Raw genomic sequence first — 26,159 nt, forward strand, 5'->3', positions numbered from 1 at the left:
TTTTGTCTCGTAATTTTCGTTAACGACTAACTAACTAACGACAACAGCAGCAAGAGGAAGAAGCGGGTGGACGCGGCGGTGCTTGGACGATGTCTGGGCCGGCGGTGCTCTTTGTTGGGAATCTGCCCACTGTGGCGAATGCACAGTACGTGGAGCGTCTCTTCTCCGCCTACGGCCGGGTGCTGCAGGTGAAGGTGCTGCAGGAGGGGAAAACACCCTACGCGGAGGTCACGTACGGTGCCGTAGATGACGCCGACTCCGCCATCGCCGCACTGCACGCACTCTATTGCGCCTCCCCCGGCCTCCCGCTCGTTGTGCTCTACCACCGCAACAGTCCCGCCGTCTCCGCCTACGGCAGGCGTGTGGGCGGCGAGTACGCAGCAGCAGTGCACAACCGCCGCAATCCAGCACACCTACCGCTGGAAGCATTTGATGACGGGTTTGAGCGTACAGAAGTCCCACCACCACCATCTGACAAGGAGATACTTGAGGGAAACCGGTGGAATAGTCATAGTGGTGCTCTGGCCGAGGGAAGATGGACCCAGTCTTGAGAAAAGAAAAACAAAGGTGTTTCGCACCCAGGATTTTGCCGTGTAAAAAAAAAAAGTGAGAATATCAGGAAAAGCAAGAGAAAAAAAATCTCAACTGTTAGTTTGGGGAAATAATATCCTAATTTTCTTTTTTTACGTTTACTGCTTTTTCTTTCTTGGTTTCCCTTGTTTATTGACGTTGGATTTTCAAGAAAGGTTAAATAAACGAGATTAGCTACATATATTCCTCATTAAAAAGGTTTTTGTTTTCTAGTTTTTAATGGGATCCAGTAAACGATGTCAAATGAAGTAATTCAAGGTGATGACGTGTCTCAGAAATTTTTTCAAGAGTTTGCACTCTTGTTAGATAAATTGCACGTCCTCCAGTCTGCGTGGCACAAGGCGACCACACGAAAGGGAGTCTTAGAGGCATCTTTTGCATCTACAGCATCATATGGAGATGTCTTGGAACCTGTTCGTGAACGTTTATCAGAATTGCAGAGTGAGTATACAGTACTTAGTCAACAGAACGTTTTCCTACAGTCACGGGTCAAAAAAGCAAAAGAGCTTTACAAACGGACTCCTGAAGGGTCATCAGGTCTTTCTACCGGTGTAGTAAGCGAAAAGGAAGTTCTTGAGGAGGAAATTATGAAAGTCATGCGCTTAATTGATCAATTTGATCATGAACTTCAAGAAGATGCTGCATTGGTGAAAGCTGCACTAGCTGAGCAGCGTGTGGAGCTTCGAGTACTACAGGATGCGTTAGATGCTGTCAAGCAATCCATGGTCTCAGAATCTCTTAGTGAAGTCTCGCAAAACCATTCCATTCTTTTTGTGAGCCCTTCACCTACTGTGGAAGTCTCAATAGAAGATATTTCTCTTCCAGTAATGCGAGGGGGACTTCGACTACTAACAGGTCCATCCGGCGATGGTCTCCAGCAGCTTAGAGATAATCATAAAGTCGCAGTATATATCTTAACTTCAAATGATAGAGTAGCAGTTCTTGTGCGAGGACATCGCTCAGGTGTTGAGAACTGTGTCTCTGCCATTCGTCGCATATCGTCTCAATAATAATAATAATAATAATAATAATAATAATAATAATAATAATAATAATAACAATAATAATAATACTAAAAACGAACTTTTTGTGATTGCTTCTGTACTATCGACTCTGTATCTTGTATTTATTTACTTATTTCATGATATCCTCTTATTTACTTTATTTTTACTTTCCCCAATTTGCCCTAATAATGATCTTTTATTCTTACTGCTTTCCTTTTCTTCTTTCTATTTCTTTTTTATTTTACTCACTATTATATTGCTGTTTGTTTTTGAGGAGGTGGCTAACTTGATGGACGCGAGTAACGCGCGTGTGGAGAGGCTCCGCCGTGTTAACCGCTTTAAGGCGGTGCAGGCTGAACTGGCACTTCAGCGAGAGGAGGAAGAGTTCTATGCCAATAGAGAAAAAAAGATTCAAGCTGCTGCTCGTGATGAAGCTCTTGCGAAAGAGTTGGCAGAACAACAACGCCTTGACTTGAAGGATGAAAAGATGCTTCAGCTTGTTCGTACGTTCCCGGAGCTTCGGAACCTAGAGGCACAGCTAAAGCATGCCTTTATGAGGCGTGGACGGGCTGACCAGGTAGAAGAAATGCGTCAGCTGCGTGAACAGAAGCTGCAGGAGGAGAAGGATTACATTGCGTATCTGGACCAGCAGGACAAGTTGTCGAAGGAGAAGGAGGATGAGCGGCGGCGGCAGGAGATTGAGGCATTCCAGCGCCATCAGGCGGCACAGCTGAGCATCATTGAAGAACGCAAGGCGTTTGCCGAGCATGAGGCGGAAGAGCGGCGGAAGGAGCGCATCGCAGTGGACGCGGTGGTGGCGCGGGTGCAGGAGAAGGAGTTCCTCGACGCCCTCGAACGCCACGAGCGGCAGCGGCAACTGCAGGCGGAGCAGGAAGAGTTCCGCCGGCGCCGCGCGGAGATTCAGGCGGCGGAGCGGGAGCGCGAGCAGCGGGAGGAGGCGGCCATACGCGCCTATCTCGCCGAACAGGGTCGCCGCAAAGAGACAGACGAGAAGCTGCTGCGAGAGAAGGAGGCGATAAAGGCCCGCATACTAGAAGAGCAGAGCAAAAAGATCGCGGAGGAGCGAGCGAAACGGGAGGAGCTGGAAAGTTTGCTAAACGACTACTACGAGGCAGAACGTGTCGCAAAGGAGCGCAAGGCAATGAAGGATGAAAAGGAAGCACGGGAGAAGTTTGCGGAAGAAGTAAAGCAGGAGAACTGGAAACTCATTCAGGATCGTCTGAAGGTAAAGGAACAAGAACGGCTAGAGGAGATTAAGCTACGCCAGCTAATGATGGAGGATCTGGCACGCAAGGCAAAGATGGATCAGTTATCACGACAACGTCAATTGCAGCTCAAGAAGGAACACGCAATAGAAGCCGAAAAAATGCTAGAGGCACGTAGAGAGTTAAAACGTGAAGAAGAACGCCAGGCTGCCCTATTAGAAGAACAAGAAAGGAAACGACAGGAAGAGTTGCAGGAATATATCCGTCGTGCACGTGCGCAGCTGCTTGCTGACTATGTTCCACAATTGGGAGAATATGTCCCTGCCCATGTACTTACTGTCGATGAAAAGAAGCAATACGGCATTATAAAATAGAGTATTTTGATTTATGAAAGAGAAGAATAAGAAGAAGTTTGATTAATAAAAATCGCCATTTCTTTATTATAAATGGTGAATGGTCATACTTCAATGATGTAATGGATTTCTTCTGGAGCTGGTATTGAGTGCGCGTGCATGTCGCGTTTTTTTTTTTTTTTATTCTATTTTATTTTTGTGAAATTTTTTTTTATGTTTTTTGCATTCAGAAGATGAGCAGTGAATGAAAGTAGTTTGTATTTCAATATCTCTTGTTATTACCATGTTCATTGTGTCTTGTTTGCTTTGCTTTTTTTCTTTTTTGTTTTACTATGATAATGATGATTACTATTATTGTTTTGTGTTTTTTTATTTTTCTTCGACTTTCATTAATATGCTAGGATTCTGTTCATTTAATGAGGACCTCTTCTGTTCTGCTTCCCAAGAAGCTGTCTGCGGACAAGGTCTGGAAAGCGGTACCACTACCTCAGCAGTTCCATACATCCCTCGAGACCGGTGACTGGATGCGGGCTTTGCATGTCTACCAGCGTCATCCGTTCCATGCTCCGCCTGTAGACACCTTTGACCTTTTAAAGGCGATTATGCACGCAACCGGTGTACGTGTGGATGATGTGAAGAGTCGTTTTAATGAAAAAATTCGACTATCCGCTATTCTTCAGAGAAAAGCACCTGATGAGGTGGAGTGGAGCGTATTCTGGGAAGCGCTTAATAAGGGAGATTCTAAAACGATTAGTGCTGCCCTTATGGGTGCTCGATTGTCAAGTGTTGGGCAGCAAATAGCTACTGCTGAGGCATGTGCTGTTCTTCTAAAGTCTGCCGGTGCAGATTGGGAGTCTAAGCTGGTAGATAGTGTTCCTTTTGCCACTGTAACACGTTGTAATCTCGTACATGTAGCGTTACTCCAGGAGAGGTGGGATGTTGCAGTAGAGTTGCTGCGTAACGTGCGTATCAATCGTAGCGATGTGATGACTCTATGGCCTCTTATTGAACAGCTTGATTGGGAAAAGGTCCTTCTTTTGATATCGGCATGTCCAAAGAACTCGGTACCGTTTGACTTGGCACTGCGTCATATTTTGCGCGGAGGTTGCAGTCTTCAATACCTCTCAGAACATCTAGAGAATGCACGTGTTCTCGGAGATGCCGATGTAGTAGCACCACTGCTTGCCCATGCGGTGGAGATTGGAGATTGGGACTTTGTTAGCAGAGGAATGGAGCATCTCGTTGATATTGGACAAATTACACAGCCAGCACGCGAAGTGCTTGAACATATGGGTAAAATCCACGGTATGGAGAAGGTATGCCAACGTTTGGAAGAACATCGCATACCACTTCACTGTGTGACAGTTGAAAACCTGGAGAGTCTCAAACTGTGAGTACAGGAAACAGAAAGCAAAACAAAAAAAAATGGAGAGAGGGTTGGAAAAGTATACGCATAGATATAAAGAGAGATGAGGGAGAAACAAAAGGTTTCTTTATTCACAGATTTTTTCTTTGCTTTCCACCCTCCCCACCCCCACTCCTTGTAGCCCTTCTTCACATCAAGTGTATTTTTTTTTTTTTTTGGAGAGGTTTTCTTTATTGGTGCATTCATGTTTTAAGTTAATTTGGAGTCAACTATGTATTACTCATTTTTTTATTGGTTTAGTTTCTCTCTTTGAAGGAAGTACTCAATCGAAAGGGTATAAGCAAGAAAAAAAAAAAGAAAAGGATAAGCTGAAATAAATGCGCTGGTTAATAGTTGCTGTAACACTACTCTCCGTACTGGTTGTGGCTTCTTCGGCTCAGTCGGTTCCATCGGATTCACTCCCATTGTTGTTTGTCTCCAAATCAGTTTCAGACGACTACGTGGTGGTGGGCAACAGTGTGGAGTTCACGGTCACAGTGTACAACTATGGCCAGACTCCAGCAGCCGATGTAACTATCACAGATTTGCTGGTGGACGGCACTGTGCGAACCAAGCACGTTGACATGCTCTCTTTCGGCGAGTCAGTGGTGCTAAAGTACACCGTGACTCCAAGGGAACTTGGTAGTTACGCTACCGGTGTTGCAGAAGTGACCTATGCGCTTCAGAAAGGAAAACCAGCCACAGAGAAGGCATACAGCAACATGATCCGCGAAGGCAATGCCTACTTCCTTGGCGAAGATCACGATGATGAAAGTTTTCGTGGAGTGGTATCCGTTGTCACGCGCGATCGCTATGACCGTTTGCACAAGCGATACATTCGCGAATTTGTGGCTTACGCCTTTCTTTGCGTTGTTCCAGCAGTTTTTCCACTTGTTATGTACCGCACGGTGCAGAACCAAGTGGATCTACTCATTCGTCGCTCTAAGCTGAGCAAATGAGAAGCGGTAAAAGTAAATAGGTGAACTACAGCAATATAACGGTGGTACGTGTCACGGTTGTGCGCTTCAGCTGATACGCATCGAGACCATTCCAAAGCTGAAGGAAGGAACGAAGGAAGAAAAAGAAGAAATAGAAATGCACAATACAAAAAAGGAAAAAAAAAAACAAAAAAAAGAAAGGAAACAAAAAAAAAAAGAAAAAGAAAGGGGTTATATGTGACTGTTGCTATACAAGATGTGTCGATTTTGCGCTTTTCACTCTTTTTATTTACGTCTTTTTTGTATAATGTGCACATATACGCCAGGTTCTTTTTTTTTTTGTTTTTTTTCCCCCTTTTTAGTATTTTTCAGTTTTGATGGTGCTTTTTTATCCTTTCTCTTCTGAGATGTTTCTCATTTATTTTCTTCGTTCTCTTCTTCCCTATCTCATTCTTTTTTCTTTACTTACATGCTGTACTCCTCTTGCGATAGTGGGACAGCCGCCTGAGAAAAGGAATATTCCTATCTTCCTCTATCTTTGTTGGTGCACACAACTAAACACAGTATGAACAAGAAAACCAACGCTCTATCAGGAGGCTCGGGCAGTACAGAACCGCAGTCCCTCTCTGCCTCACGGCGGAGTGAGTGGTCTGATGATGTCCCTAGCAAAATGGATCTTGAGCACGATCGACAAAGCGTAGCCGCTTGGCGACAGACAAAACTGAATAAGATTATTCTCGAGGACGCACGGAAAACATATGTTTCTCGGGAGGACCATCGAATAATGCTCAAGCAACTGATCTCCACCGCGTACCTTAGAGACACTAAGCGCAAAGCCAACATTGACAAATGGAAGCGTATTGTGCTAGCCATTGAAAAGGAGTACATTGGTGCTAATGCCCTCTTCACTTTTTCACCTGATCCGTATCACCAAGTGTTGGCGAAGTTGTCCTCAATGATGTTATGGAATGATGAGGTTCGCCAGTGGGGCTACGACCACTGCACAGATGAAATTACAAGACGCCGTGAGCATTATGTAGCTGTTCTTTCGCGTCTGAAAAGGTCAGGAAAATTGTTTCTGAATTAGTGAAAAAGTTTTGCCTACTATGATTGTGTATGCGTTTTTTTTTTTTCGTTTTTTGTCCTGTATCCCTGTTTTTTTTTTTTTTTCTTATTATGTGTACTCTTGGATAAGGTTAAAAATAAAGAAAAGGAAACGAAAACCACGGATGATAAAAAAATTATGTGACTCTGAAGGCAACAAGATATATATGTATATATATATATATATATATATATATATATATATATATATATATGCATAGATAAATGTATCTATGTATTTGAAACAGTGTAAAATAGTAAAATAGGAAATACTACTACACTTTTGTTTATTAACGCAGTCACAAAGAACGGACGGAAAGAAAAAAGATATACTTATACGTATATATACATATATATAAAGATGTTGTGGACATTGCATATTAAAAGGCTTTGGTGAAGAGGTGCGGATGTGTTGTGAGTTGCTACGCTGTGCGCGTGCTGTTGATTAATGTGAAAGGGGCGTGGTGAAGAAGAAAGGAGGTCGATTTATGATTGAAAGGCAGATTTGTGTTGAAACAAACGATAAGTTGATCAGGTTGAAGGCTCCACTATTTTTGTATTTTGTTGTTGTTTTCTTTTTTGGGTTTGTTTAAACCTTTGGTGTTTTTTCTTTCTTATGTGTTCTCCTATTTTTCTTGTTGTTGAAGTTTTTTTTTTGTTTTTGTTTTCATGATGCAAAAGTGCATATTGGCCCCATTTCTGTGTGTTTAATTATTGATATCAGCACCCTTTCCCTCTCCATCAGTTGTTGCTCATGAGACAAGTAGATAAACACATATACTTATCCATATACCTGTGTCTGTGAGTCAGAGCACACAGACTGAGAAAGTGGAGAAAGAAAAGAAGCTAAGAAAAAAAAAAAGGAAACCATAACATGATGGTATGAGAAGGAAAAATAAAAAGCACACAAAGGTAATTGATGCCGCTTATTCATGTCGCTGAAATATAGGCAATTGTTATTCCTTTTTGAGGTTAGATGAGATAACCTTTTATAGAGTTATTTGTCAATGCATTTATATCTCTTTCTTTCTCTTTTGACTGGTGGGCTAGCGGAAAATAGTAATAATAAATGGTAAAAAGCCTTTCTGAGGCGGGTTGCGGCTAACGAGTGACGTATATTGCTGAGATGGAAAAAGATGAATAAAGGAAAAAAAAAAACAAAGACAATGTTCTTAAAGCCGAATGAAAGGTTTTAGAGGAAAAAAAAATAGCCAATCGAAAAAAAAAAATAATGACTTTTTCCCTATCGTTCTGACTATATGTAATCAAGATGGAAGGTGGGGATGGGGAGTGAAAAAGCACGTGTGAGAGGAATAAGGGAGAAAAGAAGCAAATAAGTAATGGAGGAAAAAAAGGAAAAAAAGTGAAGAAAAATGTGGTGAAGGGAAGAGCAACAATGGAAGGAAAAAATAAGTATCCTAAGAACAAACAGTTATTATTACCTTATATATATATATATATATATATATATATATATATATATTTCTATTGAGATCCTCTGGAAGAAAAATGCAAAAAAAAGGTGTCCGGGAGTTTATAAGTATATTTCTTAGATTGACCACCCCTCTTTTTTTTCCCCATCGACACTATTTTAATTACAAAAAGTGGTTTTGCAGTAATTCGAGTGAAAGGGTTTGAAGCAAAAAGGAAACAATATTCCACTGAAGGGAAATAAGAAGTAGTCTTTATTTTTTTAGTTATATCCTTTTCTCATTTTTTAAAGAATATCATTACTGGTAGAAAATTGCACTTTTATTCGGTCCCACTCTTATTCTTGACTCAAATATTCAATCTAAAAAAAGGAAGCTTGCGAATTAATAGTGGATATCTAGTGTAGGTACCTACTTTCAGCACGTTCCGAGGCCGTCTGTTTCTGATGAAGCAACTCTCGCAGCAGATGGCTGCGGCCTATGACCCAAAAGATGTGGAAAGTGGGTGGTATGAGTGGTGGGAGAAATCTGGGTTTTTTCGCCCTGCCACAGATACAGGTCGCAAACAAAATGGTAAGACTTTTGTTATTGTTTCGCCTCCACCAAATGTCACTGGCCATCTTCATATTGGCCACTCTCTGACAGGATCTGTGCAGGATACACTCATTCGTTTTCATCGTATGAAGGGCGACAACACATTGTACGTTCCTGGTACAGATCACGCCGGTATTGCCACACAAGTGGTTGTTGAAAAACGTATCATGAAGGAAATGGGAAAGACACGTCATGATCTTGGTCGTGAAGAATTTTTGAGACGTGTGTGGGATTTTAAAGAGAACCATGCTGGTGTAATTACTCGTCAGCTTAGACGTATCGGCTTAAGCCTTGACTGGACTCGTGAACACTTTACAATGAATGACCATTGTGCTTCTGCAGTGGTTGAGGCATTTGTAAGACTACACGAGGATGGATTGGTACATCGTTCTACACGTCTTGTTAATTGGTGTTGCGCTCTACAGAGTGCCATCTCTGACCTTGAGGTGGAATTTGTAGATGTGGCAAAAAATGCAAAATTGACTATCCCTGGGTATGATAAGAAAGTTGATATGGGTGTTTTGACACACGTAGCCTACAAGTTTGAAGACAGTGATGATGAAATTATTATTGCTACTACAAGGCCAGAAACAATTCTAGGTGATACTGCTGTTGCAGTTCACCCAGATGATGAACGTTACAAGAAGTATCATGGTAAACGTCTTAAATGTCCATTCCGAAATGAGACAATTCCTCTAATTCTTGATTCTATATTGGTCGATGTAAATTTTGGCACAGGTGCTGTAAAGATTACTCCTTCACATGATCCAAATGACTTTGAAGCTGGTGTACGACATAATTTACAGCAATTAACTATGATGGATATGAATGGTAAGATTTCTATTGATGGTCCTTTTAAAGGAATGCACCGTTTTGATTGTCGACGTGAAATTGTAAAAGAATTGGATAAAATGGGTCTTTTACGTGAATTTGTCCCATATGAATATCGTGTTGGTCGTTGCAGTCGCACAGGAGATATTGTGGAACCTCTTTTGATGCCTCAATGGTTTGTTGATTGCAGTGAAATGGCACGAAAATCAGTGGAAGCAGTGCGCAATAAAGAGTTACGACTGTATCCACCGTCACATGAGGCAGTATGGTTTCATTGGCTGGAGAATATTAAACCATGGTGTATTTCACGACAATTGTGGTGGGGACATCGCATTCCTGCATACAAGTGCAGTGGTGTAGTTCCATCCACTCATGAAGATCCATGGGTGGTCGCACGTAATCTTGATGAGGCAAAAACAAAGGCAAAGGCAAAATTTAATCTCAGTGATACCGAATTGGAACAACTGGTACTAGATCAGGATCCTGATGTACTTGATACCTGGTTTAGCTCAGCTATGTGGCCTTATTCAACACTTGGATGGCCGGGTGACACAGATGATATGCATAAATTTTTTCCAGGTAATTTAATGGAAACTGGTCACGATATCCTCTTCTTCTGGGTAGCCCGTATGGTGATGACATCAATTCACTTTACAGGTAAGTTACCATTTAATGAAGTTTTTCTTCATGCTATGGTACGTGACAAGAATGGTGAAAAGATGAGTAAATCAAAAGGTAATGTGATTGACCCACTTTTTATTATTAATGGCATTACTCTTGAAAAACTACATGAGACTGTAACAAGTGGAAACCTTGATGAAAAGGAGGTACCAAAGGCTTTAAAACTTCAGAAAGAAACATTCCCTAATGGTATTCCAGAATGTGGTAGCGATGCCTTGCGTTTCGGTCTTCTTTCTTATACTCAATCTGGACGAAATGTTAATTTGGATATTGACCGTATCGTTGCTTACCGACAGTTCTGCAATAAATTGTGGAATGCTGTACGATACGTTTTGTATCATGCCCTTGGAACAGAGTACAAGCCAAATGTAACATCTTTTGATTTATCTATGACAAATACTCTACCACTGGAGTGTCAGTGGATTCTTTCCCGTCTTGATGTTGCAGTGGAAGAGTGTACCCGTGGATTCTCAGAAGGTAGTTATGACTTTGCTCTATCCACTAATGCTGCATACCGTTTTTGGTTATATGAGTTATGTGATGTCTATCTGGAGCTTACAAAACCCACTATTCAAGCTGGAGGTGAGAAGAAGCAGATTGTACAGGATGTCCTTCTTCACGTAGTAGAAGTGGCTATTCGTTTGCTGCATCCTATGATGCCATTCCTTACAGAGGAACTTTGGCATCGTCTCCCACACTACAGTACTTTTGGGCTTGAGAGCATCATGCTTGCACCGTACCCTGAGGTTTCTGGATGGAAGAATGAAACAGTGGAAGAACAAATGAAGTTGCTTCTGGAGACTGTGCACAATGTACGCTCTACTAAGGCTTCTTACTCTCTCACTAATAAGCACAGACCTGATGTATGGATTACCGCCCGTACACCAGAGGTAAAGGAGCTTGTCTGTTCTCATTCTTTTATGATTGAATCACTCGGTGTAGTTGGCAACGTTTCAGTGATATCACCTGAAGAGGAAGCCACCACTGTACCAAAGGGTTGTGGATTTTCTGTTGTTAACAAAGAGGTGGGTGTGAATATGATGTTGCTTGGGTATATTGACGTTCAGAAGGAAGTAACAAAACTCGAAAAGCAACTTGTGGGGCTGCAAAAACAGATTGAAGGCCTCAAGAAAAAGATGTCTATCCCGAATTACGAGACAAAGGTTCCTGTGGAGGTACGCAACGCCAATAGCGAGAAGCTTGAGACACTCACTCAGCAAGAACAACAACTGGTAGAAGGTCTGGAAAAGATGAAATCTATGCTCTAAGGCATCGGTGAGGGGGAATGGGGAAAAAAAGTCTTTGTAGAGAATGGGGGAAGACGGTATGTGTGTGTGTGTGTGGATGTTGTGTGAAATGGACACGTTTTTCTGTGCTTAAATGAAAAAATAAAATAAAAGGAATCGATGAATAAAATAAATAAATAAAAATGAAAGAAAAAAAAAACATACACGAAAAGAACTACAAGAAAATGGAGGGCAGAAAAAAAAAAAATGAAAAGGAGACTGAGGTCTCTTTGCATAAATGCTTTTTTTGCTGTTTTAATGGCTGGGTTAAGTAAGCCAATAACCCTTGGTAAACCTCTCCTCAGATCGCCTATTAGTCACATTGTTTTTTTTTTGTTTTCGTTTTGCGGAGACACTTTATCTGACTGTAAGAAAAATGATTATTTATTATTTAAAGTATATTTTCTTCACCTGATTCTTGCACGTTCTTAACCTAAGTAACATCTTAAGGGAAAGATATGGTTATTATTTTTTATTTCTGAATGGATGTTTTACATGTTGCACCTTTCCCTTTTTTTTTCTCCTCTTTCCTATAATCCCTTCTCTTGTTTATTTATTTATTTTGACTTCCATTTTCTCTCCTTTCATCCTTAAAGGGGAACAAGTTTTTTTTTCTCACCTCTACGTGGTGAAGTCCACCCACACGGATCTCCCTCCGCAATGACGGCCCCGTGGACCTCCTCGCAGGCGGAGTTCCCAAAGTCGGTGCACGCGCTGATGGCGCTCTGGGGCGGATTCAACGAGCCGCAGCGGGCGGTCGACGGGTGTCTCGAGAAGCGCCTCGAGTTGGACCTCCGCCACCCCATCGCCCCCGCCGACGTCGACCCGCAGGCCCTCAGCGCCGCCATGCAGTCGACCGGCGACGTCCTCCGCCACCACCGCGTCAGCAGCGGCTCTCTCATTCTCGCCTTTCATCACAGTGTCATGCTGCTGACGGAGAGACGTGTGCTGGTGGTGTCAGACTCCTCCGTGCTCCTGCACGCCGCGCTGAGCCCGCTCCTCAACTTCCTACAGCAGTACGAGGCGGAGGTTGAGTGGGCCTCTTTCATGCGCATGAACCTCGCTTCGCCGTGGAATGCAACATGTGGAATGAGTGATATCATGGCACAGGAGTATGCGGAGCTCAAGTCGGTATTTCCATCTGGTCATCCCTATTTGACAGGTCCTGTCGATCGCGATCATTTTTATTACTTTATCTACGATAATGTTGAACGCAACGTACCAAATGCGCGGCGTGAAGATGATGTGCAGATCAATATATACATGCATAATATTAAACCAGCAGAGGGGAACAGCAGCTGCAACTATGGATCCTTAAAAAATATACAGGAGGTGATACCGTTGCCGCGCGCAACGGAGTATGAAGTGCTTCGAATTTCTTCGGAAGAGAATGACACTTCTTTCGTTTCCTTTGAGACAAATGCATCCGATGCTGAACCCTGTAATAAAAGAGTGCTGGAAAATATTGAGAGGTTCTGTCCCGATCTTTTCTCTATGGTGGTGTTACAGGACCGTGAAGGTAATCTTGCAAACCGAAGACACGTGTTTGAGGAAGTGAAGGGTTACAGTATTGTAAGCCGCGCTGTAAACCATTTTGGTGAGGGTTATGCGTTTCACCAAGCCGTTTATGTTCGTGAGATGTGAGTGGACTGAATGGGCTCTTTGCCCTTTTTTTTTTTTTTTGTTTTTTGTTTTTTGTTTTTTTTTTTTTTTAGTTTTTTTGATTGTATATAAAAATGAATTAAATGATCCCTCCCCTTCTGTCATTTCTTGTGCCAGTTCATCGAGTTGTCTTCTTTGAAGCACTCAACACCACTTTTGTTGCGACCCCTTTTTATTGTACGACGCCAAACTGCTGAGCCGACTTCTTCCCCCGCGGTTCTTTTCGTTTTGTGGGCATCCCACACGCTGTAAATAAATATATAAATAAATAATATATGTATATATATTTATTTATTTATTTATATATTTATATAGTGTACCCTATTGCATGAATAGTGGTGAATGCTACACATTATCTAGAGAGTGAATGAGAGAGTAAGAGGATAAAAAAAATTGACATACAGAAAATGAAAGGTGTGGGTGTGTTTGTAGGGATGTCTTTGTATTGACTCAAATTGAGAAATGGGAAGACTCTGTCAGCATATATATATAACAGACTCCAAGGCCGAAGTAGAGAAACACACACTCACATATTCTTTCACCGTCCCAATTTTTTCATTTTTTTTTTTTGTATTTTCGCTCTGTGTTTATATATATATATATATATATGTACCTGTTTTAAACAATCATCAAGTAGACCTCTACGGGGGGCATTTTTTTCTCAACCGCCATGTCCGTTTCTTGAAGGCACACGGGCAGCTCGAACTGGCAGATAAGCGCCACCCTTCGTAAGATGGCGTGTATTATACATATAAACGCACACAAACATACATACATGCAAATATACCCACAAAGATGCACATTTTAGAGATACTCAAGTGTAAAAAAAAATGAATAAAGCGTGACATTTGTGGTCACAGAGAGAGAAGAGAAAGGTCTAAAAAGAAAGAGGACGAGAGAAAGTATTTGAATATCTTGTTTTTTTTTATTGAATTTATGGCTCTCATGATTTATCATGATATTCATTTTTGTTTGTCCCCTTCTGACTCTCTGCGCAATGCCAATCCGTCATTACTCCTGTACTGAGGACACTCTGTTATATAAGTCTGGGTGTATTTTTTTTTATCTTTTTCCCCCAGCAGCAATCACGTATATGCCTTTTAGTGTGTGTGCATACGTGGTTGTTGCTGCAACAAAAAAAAACAAACACTAATGACTCATGAGCGAAGGATGCCTTTAGACACCATTGTCTGATGAAGTGATTGTAAAGAAGAAAAAAAAGAAGGAGCAGAAGGTTTTTGTTTTTTTTTCTCTTATTTTCTCTTGTTTTGTATCCTTTTTTTAATTAATCTGTACTATTATTCTCTTTCTGCATCTTTTTTTACGTGTGTGTGTTTGTCTGTATATTATTCTCCATATATATATATATATATATGGGGAAGTGAGCGTAAATTATGTAAGTGCCAGAACGATTGGGTTTTTAAGCGCTTTATCTATTTTCTAATTTTAAAATGACGGCAAAGACGAACAAAAGTGGAAAAAAAAATAACGAGAAAAAAAAGCCGTTCAAACGATTTCATAATATATTTTATTTTATTATTTTTAACAGAGCTGCCTTAGTGGTGTGTGTGCCTTCAGCAGGCACGGTTGGGGAGGAAAAAAGAAGATATATGGTAGCGTACCATGACCGATAAGAAAGGATTGAAATATACACGAGCATGATTTCTTAAATTAGACCAATAGTGATGGATTGAGGTACCAAAAGAAAAGAAAACCAAATCGAGAAGCGGCGTTACACGGTAGAGTGTAGCTGCTTGCCAATAACACTATCAGTGTTAAAACTTTATATGCGTTGGCAAGCACGCCCACCGTAATCTCCGCCAAATTCAGCAGTGGGGGGTATTTTTCGCACAAAATTTCTTTTTTTTTCACAAAAAAAAAAACAACAACAAAAAGAGAACCTCTTTTTTTTCTGTTTTCCCGAAGTGTCTTTTGTTTCTAGACGATACAGCTCTACTTTCGTAATACCTGCCCCAAATCTTCGGTAGCAACTGCAGATGAAGTTTTGGGAAAGAAGGCAAAGGAGGGGCGAGAGAAGAACGAGACTGAAACACAAGTAATGAAGGTTAATAGAAAAGAAGAGGAACTCAGCGCACATAAGTCGAAATGGTGATCACAGAAGTCACGGGGAGTGAAGCCTGTAAGAAACACACAATAGCAAAACAAGAACGAGAAGAGAAAAAAGAAGAAGAAAAAGAAAAAGAAAAGGAAAAAAAAATAATAAAAAAAGGTAAATAGAAAGCAAATACAAAGCAAGTAAGGAAATGGAACTTAGAAGGAGTGAGGGGAAAGAGAAAATAAAAGAGGATGGTGCTTGAAGAAGTAGAGGATGAAGTTTTTTCTTCCCTGTGCCTCTGTGAATAGAAAAGAAAGAGAGAGAAAGGAAAAGAAAGAGAATGATAGACATGAGTTGGGATGAGCGAGTCTACTTTCCAAAAGAAGAAAAAGAATAAGTACGCACGTTTATTTAATGAGTGCACGCAAAGTTATCATGATGAGTTCACTCAATGTAATATCAACTCAATGCCTCTCTCTTTTTTTTCCTGTTCATACGTGTAGCAGTGTATCTACATTAAGTTATTTATTGTGTCTTGCGTATGGATTTGTTTTTTTTATTTGCTGATCATATGGGAAAGAAAAAAGTATTTAGTAGCGTATGGATACAATATACAAAATGCAACAACTACTGAGGAAAAAAAAAATGAAGAAAAAAAAAGGAGTCTACTCCACCTAGCTTTGTGGCTATTGATTTCTTAATTAAAATGCTAAAAAAAAAAGATATTGTGACCTTGCGTTATCTCGCGCAATTCTTTTCCTTTCTTCTTATCACCTGCTTCCTACTGACCGTTGTAAGCTTAGCGTACGGCGGTGCAGTAAAAAGAAAATACGTGACCAACCTCAGGAAGAAGAAAAAGAAGTAGAAAAAAAGAGAATATTTAATTTTTTTACAACTTCTTATTTAGAATTGTATATATATATATATATATATATATACATATATATATATATAGTGAGTGTTTCTTGGGAGTGGGTGACCAAAAAACAAAAAAATGCGAAAAAAGAATAGGAATGAGAATAGTTCTGCGAACGAAGGAGTTCTACTTGATTCTTTTCTTTTATTCATGAGTTTTCTGAGGGGTGAGAGACTCCTCTTTCTCATGTGTGCTCATATTATGCCCATTCCCATTTTTTGCTAATCTATCTCTGACGAGTTAATGTTCTTTCTGTACATTCTCTTTCTTTCCCCCTTTCTCTTTCTTTCCCCCTTTCTCTTTCTTTCCCCCTTTCTCTTTCTTTCCCCCTTTCTCTTTCTCTCTTTTTCTTTCTCTGTTCGTCTTGTTCTTATTCTTCCTCTCTGTGCCGCCCAGTAGCAGGGTGCTGGCTGAGGCCTCATTAATTAGCGCTCCGCGTTGCCGCCGGCCGCCAATGTCGAGGGAGAAGGACCCGCTCTCGCTGATGGCCATGTGGGGCTCCGTCGTGGGGCACAACCCGCAGCAGGGCTTCAGCTTCGAGGGGCCGGAGAAGCGGCTCGAGGTGATCATGCGTTTCCGCGAGGAGACACACGTAGATGGACTCCTCGCCCTAGAGGATGCGGTGTGGGCGGATGCCGTCGGTGCACTTAACGCACAGATTGTCTCAAAGGAACGTAATGCGTATATTCGCTCTTATGTTCTTACAGAAAGTTCTTTGTTTGTTATGAAGGATCGTATTGTACTAATTACGTGTGGTACTACTACTCTCCTTAAAAGTGTTCCTCATATTTTGGATGCGGTGAGTGCTGTGCATGGAGAGTTGGAGTGGGCCTCTTTTATGCATAAGAACTATAGTTTTCCCTGGGAACAAAAGGGACCACATGTCTCTATGGCAGAAGAGTTCAACGAACTCAAAACATACTTTCGGTCAGGACGACCTTTTATTTTTGGTCCAGTGGACGGTGACCACTACTTTTTATTTCTCTATGATGATATTATTCGCCCATCTGTAACAGAGAAACGTACCCAATTAAGTATGACAATGTATGGATTAAATCGTGAGCAAACAAAAAATTGGTTCTCGGATCGTTTTCTCTTTACTGGTCCAGAAACTGCCGCTGTTAGACGGGAAACAAAACTTGACAAGGTAATGGATCATTCATGGTTATTGCATGACTTGTTATTTGAACCTTGTGGTTACAGTATTAATGCTATTCGTGATGCAGAGTACCAGACAATTCATATTACTCCGGAGGATCATTGTTCGTTCGCGTCCTATGAAACAAACTCGTGTGCCACGAACTACTCTGAACGGATGCAAAGTGTGCTTGAGGTATTTCGTCCTGCAAGATTTACGGTAATTGTTTTTCTATTTCCAGAGAGTGATATTGGAAAGGCGTACTTAGCTGAAAATAAAATTGGTGTAGAACCTGAGTTTTATCCAGATTATGAGTTACAACACCGCACACTCAATGAATTCTCTCAAGGGCAAACATCGCTAAAATTTAATTACGTGCGGCGAACTTCTGTTGAAGAGATCAAGGAAAATTAAAACCATGGAAAGAACAAGAAGAGGAAGAAAAAAGAAAAAAACAACGAGAAAAACGACAAGCATGTCATCTATATAAAAAGAAGAAAAGAAAAAAAGAAACGTTTTAAATACCAAAATAAGCAATTTTGAGGTGACCTTTTCAACTGGTACCTAATATTAGTGATGAATGAAGTGGCAGTGGTTGTCCAAATACTTTGTGGTGAGGTGGCGCTTTTTTTTTTTTTAGGTTTGGGTGTTAATTGTGTTGCAAAAGACACAAAACACATGATTTTATTTTTCTTTTTTTGTTTGAGTGTGTCTGTGTTCTCTATGATTGAGGCAAATAAAACAAGAGCCATCCCAAAGTGGATACAAAAAAGAAAATACAAACAGTTTAAGATAATGTGATAACATGTCTCTGTGTTTTTTTTTCTCTTTGCTCCTTTTTTTTCCCTGATTTTACTGTGGGTAATTAGAGGAAAGGTATTGCATCTATGTGGCGATTGAGTCTGTTGAAACGAGTCACAGAATCTGTTGGAAGCAAAGCGAAACAGTTGGGCTCTTTCCAAAGTCCTTATCAGCGAGTACTGCAGTTGTTACAATCTGATGGTGAAGGTCTTCCTGCCGCAAAAGGTGTTTTTGACGAATTTCGCGCTTTTTATCGTCAAATGACGACGACTACAAATAAAGCATTACCTACAGAAGTCAAACCCCTCCAAGAATTCTGTGGGAATTTAGTCGATGTGGAACCTTTTGCTTTAGTTATGATGAAGGTTCTTTGCGATCTTCAAAAATTGGAAGAGTTACGATTTCTGTTTGCACAATGCGTTCTTGAGATTCCTTCTCCTTCAATAGAACTATTTAACGTATATCTTCTTGCCATTTCTCTCACTGATACCTTTAATCAGTACGAAATTGAGAATGTTGTGGAAATCATGCGAAGCAAAAAAGTGCACCCTGATGTCGTAACCCAACTTTCTCTTTTTATTATTTATCTACGACTCGGGCAGGACTATTCCGCTTGGTGGCCCTCCATACGCGAGGAAGTATTACGTATTGCGAAGGCTGGTCACCGTCGTCAATATCCGCTATTGGAAGTGAGACTTCAACACTGCTTTCAAACTCTTCTGCGTGTACATCATGATGTGACTATGATTCAAGAATGTTTTGATTTGTTAAAACTTATTGATAAAGAAAGAATTTCCTCTCGTTTGTTACTTCCGTATATGCTACTTAGTGCCAACAATGCAGCAACACCTCCTGCAATAACTGTTCAATTAATAGAATTACTGGAGAATGCACGTAAAGTAGAAGCGACATTGTCAGAAAATTCTTCTACAAATGTCTCTTCAAAAGAAGATATGAAAGAGGAGAAAGTAGAAAATCAATACTCAAATGATCCAGTATTAAATAATGAACTAACAGCAATGAAACTTATGGCGAAGTGTGCAAAATGGGGAGATGCTAATTCTGCATCCTACATGTATCAGTACCTGTGTAACCACCCTGGGGTGGTTTCTCCAGCAAATCAAACATCTTTGATATTGTTACACATTGAAGCTATGGCGCAAGCTGGCTTGTTAAAAGAGTCCTTATTACTACTGGAAGATGAGGTTCCTGATACAAATGCTCAACCAGGCCCACGACCAAAACTTTTTCTTGAATCTAGGCGTATCACACTCCTTAACGCAGATCCTATCATGACACTTGTACGTCTTCTTGCTGTGGGTGGTACAAATATTGAAGAGGGTTTAACAATATTGGAGGAACGACAGGCATCTGGTGGTCGAGTGAGTCATAAATCTCTTAACGTTCTTCTTGAAGCATGCGTCTTGTTAAAGGATGAAACAAGGGCGTCTACGGTGTTTAACGCTTTTACTAATTTTGGGGCACAAAAGACAGCACGTACATTTCTTCTTTTACTGCTTTCTTCACCTGATCCAGTGTATTCAGCTGGACGTTTAAAAGAAGTTATGTCAGAGATGACAGATGTAGGTATTGACCTATCACCAGATTTTCTTCGAGGAGCTCTTGAAATGGCAATTGATGCCCAAAGCATTTCTGTTGCCATGCAAATGGTAGAATATCATGAAACTAAAAAAGTTTCTATTGAAAGTAAGTTATCAATACGACTTATGCGATTACTGTGTTTTGTTGTAGATATTGAAAGTGTACGCCGACTTCTCGCGGTATTACGGGCAACACATTCACCTGTTGATTCTCGGGGTCTTTCTCTCTGCGTAGCCACATTCAAAAAGTGGATGATTCCATGTGATGATTTGGAGGCCCATTAGTTTTTATCGATTTTCCTGTTATTGTTATCATTATTATTCTCGTTGCTTCCTTCGCTTGGTGTTACACAAACTACATACCGCAAGGACTGTTTTTTTTTTAGTGTTTTTCTTATTGCGGTGACTCAAACTTAATTTCCATCTGCCTTTATTTTCCCATTTCTCTTTAATAATAATAATAATAATAATATTAATAATTCATACCATCATGGAGAAGTTTTATCCCTCCTTTTTTTTTCTTTGCTTTTCTTTTTCCCTTTATTCTTTTCCACCTTCTTGTTCCCTTCCCCCATCCCCCTTCTATTTGAGGTAATACAGTGTAGGTGCGACTCTCCCGTCTAACACGAACCTGCAGCAATGCTAACACCTCAGGAGGTTGCATGCAACTTCATCCCTGCGTTCTTTGAGCGCCTCGTGTCCAAGCCGGCGGAGCTGGCGGAGATGTACGGCCCGCAGTCCACCCTTGTGGTCGTGGACTTTGAGAACGGCACAACGGAGGTCACCGGGGCAGAGATCCCACAAACTGTCGAACAATGGGCCAGCATCCTGCGTGGATACGAGTTGACCGTGGAGAACTATTTGGCTGCTCCTGTGTACGGCGGGGTGAATATGTATGTCACAATGAAGGCCGAGTCCAATGTGGCGTGGCACTACTTTCACTTTGTGACAACTCTTGAGTCTTACAGCGCTGGAGCGTACGGGGCTGAGGCGTACTACATCCGTCACCAGATTATAATGCGCCCAGGTGCCGCCGAGAAGGAGCAAACTGTTGTGGAACACACACCTGAGCCAGAGCACAAAGTAGAAGAATCGCTTCTGCAGGAACCAGCGGTGGAGAATCCCGTTGAGGCGGCAGTAGAGCAGCAAAACGAAGAGGAGGTGGTGGAGTCCGCAGTCGACACCAACGCCACAGCAGCCACGGAACTTACTACTCCTACTCCTACTCCTGCTGCCACCACCACCACCAACGACAACAGCAACACTGCTGCCCCCCAGCGTACACCTGCAGCTCCAAAGTCTTGGGCTAGCTTGGCCAGCAGTGCCCCAAAAGGTGAGCAGCGTCAGCCACTGAAGGTGACTTCTCATGAAAATGGCGTAAATAACGAGACAGTTGAAGCCCCTTCCGCAAAGTCAGCCCAACAACAGGAACAACAGGCGCCCTCCCCAAAGACCCACACCAAAGCCCCACGTGCCCCAACTCAGGCTATCGGTGATCGTCTGATGTTCAATATTGATTATGCTGTTTCTGACGAGGATATCAAGGTTGCCTTTGGGCGTGTTGCTGCTAACATCGTTTCTCTCCGCAATAATTCAGCCAATGGTCACGTTTTTATTGATTTCTCAGACAAGGAGAAGGTGTTCGATACACTCAAGTCGAACCCACCGATGGTTGGCGCTCGCAAAACTCGGGTAAACATCTACCGCCAGAGGACGCGTCAGTAAGTCAATTCGTCATTTAAGGGAGATGGTGTGTCTCTACTTCTATGTCTATATCTGCATCTGAGTCTCTTGTTTTGTCTTCACCTATTTTTCTATCAATCCCAGTGGTTCTTCCTTCTATGTCTCTGTATCTTTCTTTTTTTTTTTCTTCCTCTGTGTGTGTGTATGAGTTTGCCGGTGGTTCTATGATTCTACAAGTACTTGAACATTTTATGCTAGCATGAATTAAGAAAAAACGGAATGAAAAGGTGACTTTCTTTTCTTATGGTGTGACCGACAGCGGTCGTACACTTGTTCCTTTTTTCTTCTTAATGGGAGGTGTTACTCATGACGGCAAGAAGAAGAGGAAGGATGAAAGGATGCGAAAGAGATTACATCCAAACAATCACAATCACACACACACACACAGACACAGACACAAACTCTTACAGAGAGAAAGGGGGTGAGAAATACAGATGCGTGAGGCACGTGCAGTGAAAGAGGGGAGATAAAAAATGGGATAGGTATGGAATAGGGATTAAAAAAAAGGAAACGTAAAGAAATGTCGTAAATGGAAAACAACAGAAACATGGGAGCGAAAGACTAATCATGAGATTTGTTTGCGTATGTGTGTCAATAAAACGTGGATGCACTTCTCTAAAAGGAAGAAAGACGTTATGAGAGAGAGAGAGAGAGAGAGGCGCAGATAAGTAAAGAAGATAAAGGAATGAATACGAAACAAAACAAATAAAAGAATAAAAGCAAAAAAAAAAAAAAAATGCACAAACAAAGGAAATCAAATCAAGAGAGAAAAAAAAATGGTAACGTGCAAGTGAAAGAAAAGAAAGTGCGATAGAGAACTTACTTTCCCCTCCTGTTCGTTATTCCATAACCAATAAAAAAAAAAGCGCCCTAATATTACTTTTTTAAAACACAGACGCAAGCAGAGTAAAAGGAAAAAAATGAGAAAGAAAAAAAAAGCAGGAAGTTTCTCCCCTTCTGTTTTGCTTACCCTCTGGCACACCCATGTATTTATTGCACGCATATGTAATGAATTTGTGGGGGTGTATGCATGTGTTTGTGATTGCTGTGTCCTTTGTACCTGTGAGGATTTGTCATTAAAAAAATGCTTTTTCTTTTTAAACGAATGCGTAGATGTATAACTTAATGAAATTCTTTTTTTTTCTCTTTTTTTTTTTTTGTTGTTAATACTCTAATATCAAGCAATATATACATATATTTGCATACAAAAATCATTCCATTAAAAATGTGCGAGCCAGTGAATAAGGTTGTTCTCCGTGTTCCTGCTACAACCGCGAACTTGGGTCCCGCATACGATGTACTTGGTATGGCTCTCGCTGTTTTCATGGAGGTCACGGTGGAGCGTGCTGAGGAGTTCTCAGTTCACTTTGAAGGGCAGGGAAGTGAGTACATTCGCAATGATGGTGAAAATATGCTTGTAGAGATGTGTCGTCTCGCCTTCACAGATTATGCACACAAAGAGATGCCACCTCTTAAATTCTCTATGAAGAGTGATATTCCTTTCGGATGCGGCTGTGGTTCTTCCTCTGCAGCTGCTGTGGCAGGTTTTGTAGCTGGAATGAAGCTTTGTGGCCTTACAATGGAGACGGAGCAAGAGGAGTCGCTTCTACAAGTAATTGCAAAATGTGAGGGTCATCCAGACAATGCGGCTGCCGCACTTTATGGTGGAATACAACTTGGATATAAGCACAAAAATAGTCGCTACTTGACATATCGAGTCCCCACCCCATCCTCTCTCTTTGTTGTTTTATTCATCCCGAAAGCAAAAATGAAAGCAGATACACATGCTACACGTGGTCTTATTACTGATACTGTACCACTTGAAGATGCTGTGTATAACATCTCTCGTGCTTCCATTCTTATTTTGGCACTCTGTACTGGTGAACTTCGTCTACTAAAATCTTGCGATGATAAATTTCATCAAAAACAACGTGCAGATGCCCTTTTTCCACACTTTTTTCCTTGTGTGGATGCTGCCATGGCGGCTGGGGCTCAATATGCTTTTCTTTCCGGGGCTGGGCCTACAGTGTGTGCTTTTGTTAGCGGTCGTCATGGTGACCCTCTTATTCAACCACGTGCTGAGCGCACTGCTGAGTCTGTTGCGGAAGCTATGATACAAGCAGGAAAGTCTGTTGGCGTCGAGGGTCGTGCTGTGATTACACAACCTTCTGATCAGGGGGTACATTCCGTTGGTGTAAACTCTGTCCGTCCTGATTTTGATTATATATCAGCCTAAAGAACAAAAAAAAAAGAATAAAAATATCAAACGGTAAAGGAAATATTGTTTTTCTCTGGTTTAATGTCATAAACAGCAGAGGGACGTCCATTTTTTTTTTTTTTGTGTGTGTGTCTGTTCTTAGCATTTTTTTTTTTCTTTCTATTTTTGACCTTTATTTTCTTGCTAGCTTGTTCATGCACTATTTTTTCTTCAGTAAGTGTTCGTGTTTATGTGTACCTGTTTTTGTACGCGTGTCTGTTTTTCTTTATCTAACAAATTATACCTGGAATGCAGGTATTTCTTTTTATTGATAATGTAACATGGTCTGCTTTCCCAGACTTCCCTCTTTATTTACAATTTCTTTTTATTTTCCTTGTCTTCTTCAGTAAGTGTGTTGCTACAGAACAGCAAGAAAAAAAGAAAAAAAATCGAAAAAAAAAAAACGAACCATGGCAGATATCGCGGCACGGCAAGCAGGACTGTGGGAGTACTGGAGGGACGTGTGAGGGCATTGCAGCAGCGGCAGCAGTGGATGTCGCGGGAACGCGAGGAACTCCTCGATCAGCTGGAGGAGAAGGAACGGCTGGCAGCGGCCGCCTATGCGGAGACCACACAACTGCGAGAGGCGCTTCGTCTACAATACGCGGAGACGGCGGAGTTGCGTCTTATCGTACACAATGAGGCGCTTCGAGTGGTGAAGCGTGAATGGGGTACAAAACTTGAAGCGCTCGCGAAGAGTAACACCGAACTTCTTCATGAAGTACAACTACAAGACAAGCGCATTAGGGATCTTGAAGATAAAATACGTACAGTTTCAAATAAAGGTGATGGTACTGATAAGAAATGTGCTGATGACATTATTGTACTTACGGCAGAACTTTTACAGCGTGAAAAACTTATGAGTGAAAAGGATGCTTTGTTTCACGCATATGAATTAAGACTGGAAAAGGCGGAAAAAAGGACCCAAAATCTGTTGGAGTCAAAATGCGAAATAGAGGTACGTCTTGGGGAACTTATAAGAGAAGCAGACGTACTTGTCTTAGAGACTAAAAAATTATTTACTCAAAAGCAAAAACCTGAAAATCACATTGAGGATATTGTATCAGTTCGAGGTGCCACAGATGAGTCTATGAGGTATCCTTACAGTGGTGTTTCTTCTACAGTTACAGATGATAAGAAAACGGTATCCTACTATTCTATAAGAGAATATCAAAATTTGGTATATCTTCTTTCAGAACACTCTGTTACCAAAGAGAAGAAGTTAGTATTGGGAAAAGTATTTTTTGCGTGTTCACTCTTTTCTTATCGTCGAAAAAGTTGCATTCTTCAAAAGAAGGCGCAGAAATTGCTATCTAGTGAAGCTACCGCAGCCATCTTAGGAGAAGCTCTTGAAAAGGGTGAGGCGTGCGTGCAGTGGTCCAAGATGGCACTTGCGGAAGCACACATGGGACGAGAAGCGGCCGAAAAGGCGTTGGATGAAAATAAGAAGCAGCATGAGAAAGTAGAAGAAGCGTGTACTCAAAAAGAGATTTAAATGTCTGCTATAATTAATAATATTGAAGATCAACTCTGCGGAGTTAAGGAAAGATTACAGGAACTCGACATGAGACAAGGGAGGAAAAAACAACAACAACAACAACAACAACAACAAGATTAACTCTGCCTAGTGAACCATAATGCAAGTAAAGAGTCTACCAATTCAACGCGGCGCTCTTACACAAGTCATAAACCCTTGAAACCAAGATAAATGAAGTGTTCTCAACCATTAACTGATCAAGATACCGTGGGTGAAGAACCTTCGCAGGATGAAGTCGATTTCAGCTCTCCAGAAGTTGGAAGGGGAAAAAAAGAGATAGAAAGTGAACAAGGTGGGGACGAACTAAAGATGAATGGGGAGGCATTATCAGATGCCATTGAAAGTCTTGCTACGCTTCAAGATGGTTCAGAAGCAGCTGCCATTATTGCAACACTTCTTTCACTACATCGTCAGGTGGTAGAAACATGGCGCGAGAAGACTTTAGTGGCACAGAAGCCGATGGATAAGGCCGAGGAAGAAAAGTATACACTGGTAGCACTTTTTCAACAAAGTATTTTTATGCATTTACAGACATTACAAGAGATGTATGCGAATGAAGTGATACAAAAAGTAAATGATTTTTTAGAGAATGTTTTTGGGATGATTGGAGGAGGGCCCTCAGCTTCTGCCATACCTGTTTCAGGCCAAGAGACTGGTAAGTTCACTGAATTGGAAAGCAAACAAGTTTTTATTATGAAAGTTTGGGGCAAGTGGCGTCTCCTAGTTGAGACTTCGCGCGGTAACAAAATAATGGAAAAGGCGAAGCAAACTATTAGCTCATTGGTGGAGCAACACGAGCAGTTGAAGCTCATCACGCAGCGTGCAATTTTGAGGATTAAAGAACTTGAGGGATAAAGGGTAAAATACATTATTGTCCACCAACCCAGTATGGTGGGTTGTAATTAATTAGTGCAGTAGAGTGTCTAAACTCTATCTATCTAGCTATCTATCTGTGTATTGTTTACCAGTAATTCTATCTTTTTTTTTAACCATTTCCTTTCACGG

The 26,159-nt window shown here is 41.2% G+C and overlaps 14 protein-coding genes across 14 annotated transcripts; all 14 read left to right on the forward strand.

The window, feature by feature from the left end:
• Positions 1–89: 89 nt before the first annotated feature.
• On the forward strand, positions 90–551 carry LSM04_003681 (RNA recognition motif domain; the record flags this gene model as incomplete). The annotated part of the gene is made up of 1 exon (XM_067329407.1): positions 90–551. One exon carries the CDS (start codon positions 90–92, stop codon positions 549–551), a length of 462 nt encoding a protein of 153 aa, XP_067187324.1.
• A 276-nt stretch (positions 552–827) lies between these two features.
• On the forward strand, positions 828–1,601 carry LSM04_008026 (uncharacterized protein; the record flags this gene model as incomplete). Its single annotated transcript, XM_067329408.1, has 1 exon — positions 828–1,601. One exon carries the CDS (start codon positions 828–830, stop codon positions 1,599–1,601), a length of 774 nt encoding a protein of 257 aa, XP_067187533.1.
• A 283-nt stretch (positions 1,602–1,884) lies between these two features.
• On the forward strand, positions 1,885–3,195 carry LSM04_001308 (uncharacterized protein; the record flags this gene model as incomplete). The annotated part of the gene is made up of 1 exon (XM_067329410.1): positions 1,885–3,195. The coding sequence occupies one exon, from the start codon at positions 1,885–1,887 to the stop codon at positions 3,193–3,195; it is 1,311 nt and encodes a 436-aa protein (XP_067187213.1).
• A 395-nt stretch (positions 3,196–3,590) lies between these two features.
• On the forward strand, positions 3,591–4,568 carry LSM04_001062 (uncharacterized protein; the record flags this gene model as incomplete). Its single annotated transcript, XM_067329411.1, has 1 exon — positions 3,591–4,568. One exon carries the CDS (start codon positions 3,591–3,593, stop codon positions 4,566–4,568), a length of 978 nt encoding a protein of 325 aa, XP_067187201.1.
• Positions 4,569–4,917: 349 nt separating this feature from the next.
• Positions 4,918–5,538, forward strand: LSM04_007066 (uncharacterized protein; the record flags this gene model as incomplete). Its single annotated transcript, XM_067329412.1, has 1 exon — positions 4,918–5,538. One exon carries the CDS (start codon positions 4,918–4,920, stop codon positions 5,536–5,538), a length of 621 nt encoding a protein of 206 aa, XP_067187488.1.
• Positions 5,539–6,082: 544 nt separating this feature from the next.
• On the forward strand, positions 6,083–6,604 carry LSM04_007439 (uncharacterized protein; the record flags this gene model as incomplete). The annotated part of the gene is made up of 1 exon (XM_067329413.1): positions 6,083–6,604. One exon carries the CDS (start codon positions 6,083–6,085, stop codon positions 6,602–6,604), a length of 522 nt encoding a protein of 173 aa, XP_067187505.1.
• Positions 6,605–8,497: 1,893 nt separating this feature from the next.
• On the forward strand, positions 8,498–11,425 carry LSM04_007112 (Methionyl/Valyl/Leucyl/Isoleucyl-tRNA synthetase; the record flags this gene model as incomplete). Its single annotated transcript, XM_067329414.1, has 1 exon — positions 8,498–11,425. The coding sequence occupies one exon, from the start codon at positions 8,498–8,500 to the stop codon at positions 11,423–11,425; it is 2,928 nt and encodes a 975-aa protein (XP_067187492.1).
• Positions 11,426–12,103: 678 nt separating this feature from the next.
• LSM04_006622 (S-adenosylmethionine decarboxylase) lies at positions 12,104–13,087 on the forward strand (the record flags this gene model as incomplete). Its single annotated transcript, XM_067329415.1, has 1 exon — positions 12,104–13,087. The coding sequence occupies one exon, from the start codon at positions 12,104–12,106 to the stop codon at positions 13,085–13,087; it is 984 nt and encodes a 327-aa protein (XP_067187462.1).
• A 3,444-nt stretch (positions 13,088–16,531) lies between these two features.
• LSM04_000698 (S-adenosylmethionine decarboxylase) lies at positions 16,532–17,629 on the forward strand (the record flags this gene model as incomplete). The annotated part of the gene is made up of 1 exon (XM_067329416.1): positions 16,532–17,629. The coding sequence occupies one exon, from the start codon at positions 16,532–16,534 to the stop codon at positions 17,627–17,629; it is 1,098 nt and encodes a 365-aa protein (XP_067187183.1).
• Positions 17,630–18,102: 473 nt separating this feature from the next.
• On the forward strand, positions 18,103–19,902 carry LSM04_000910 (uncharacterized protein; the record flags this gene model as incomplete). The annotated part of the gene is made up of 1 exon (XM_067329417.1): positions 18,103–19,902. The coding sequence occupies one exon, from the start codon at positions 18,103–18,105 to the stop codon at positions 19,900–19,902; it is 1,800 nt and encodes a 599-aa protein (XP_067187196.1).
• A 354-nt stretch (positions 19,903–20,256) lies between these two features.
• LSM04_002075 (uncharacterized protein) lies at positions 20,257–21,342 on the forward strand (the record flags this gene model as incomplete). The annotated part of the gene is made up of 1 exon (XM_067329418.1): positions 20,257–21,342. One exon carries the CDS (start codon positions 20,257–20,259, stop codon positions 21,340–21,342), a length of 1,086 nt encoding a protein of 361 aa, XP_067187241.1.
• A 1,243-nt stretch (positions 21,343–22,585) lies between these two features.
• LSM04_003944 (GHMP kinase N-terminal domain) lies at positions 22,586–23,596 on the forward strand (the record flags this gene model as incomplete). Its single annotated transcript, XM_067329419.1, has 1 exon — positions 22,586–23,596. One exon carries the CDS (start codon positions 22,586–22,588, stop codon positions 23,594–23,596), a length of 1,011 nt encoding a protein of 336 aa, XP_067187333.1.
• Positions 23,597–23,866: 270 nt separating this feature from the next.
• Positions 23,867–25,112, forward strand: LSM04_005032 (uncharacterized protein; the record flags this gene model as incomplete). Its single annotated transcript, XM_067329421.1, has 2 exons — positions 23,867–23,901; positions 24,056–25,112. The coding sequence occupies 2 exons, from the start codon at positions 23,867–23,869 to the stop codon at positions 25,110–25,112; spliced, it is 1,092 nt and encodes a 363-aa protein (XP_067187391.1).
• A 213-nt stretch (positions 25,113–25,325) lies between these two features.
• LSM04_000981 (uncharacterized protein) lies at positions 25,326–26,009 on the forward strand (the record flags this gene model as incomplete). The annotated part of the gene is made up of 1 exon (XM_067329422.1): positions 25,326–26,009. The coding sequence occupies one exon, from the start codon at positions 25,326–25,328 to the stop codon at positions 26,007–26,009; it is 684 nt and encodes a 227-aa protein (XP_067187200.1).
• Positions 26,010–26,159: the final 150 nt, after the last annotated feature.

Source organism: Trypanosoma melophagium (assembly GCF_022059095.1).
Source record: "Trypanosoma melophagium isolate St. Kilda chromosome Unknown ctg5segment0, whole genome shotgun sequence".
Taxonomy (NCBI): domain Eukaryota; phylum Euglenozoa; class Kinetoplastea; order Trypanosomatida; family Trypanosomatidae; genus Trypanosoma; species Trypanosoma melophagium.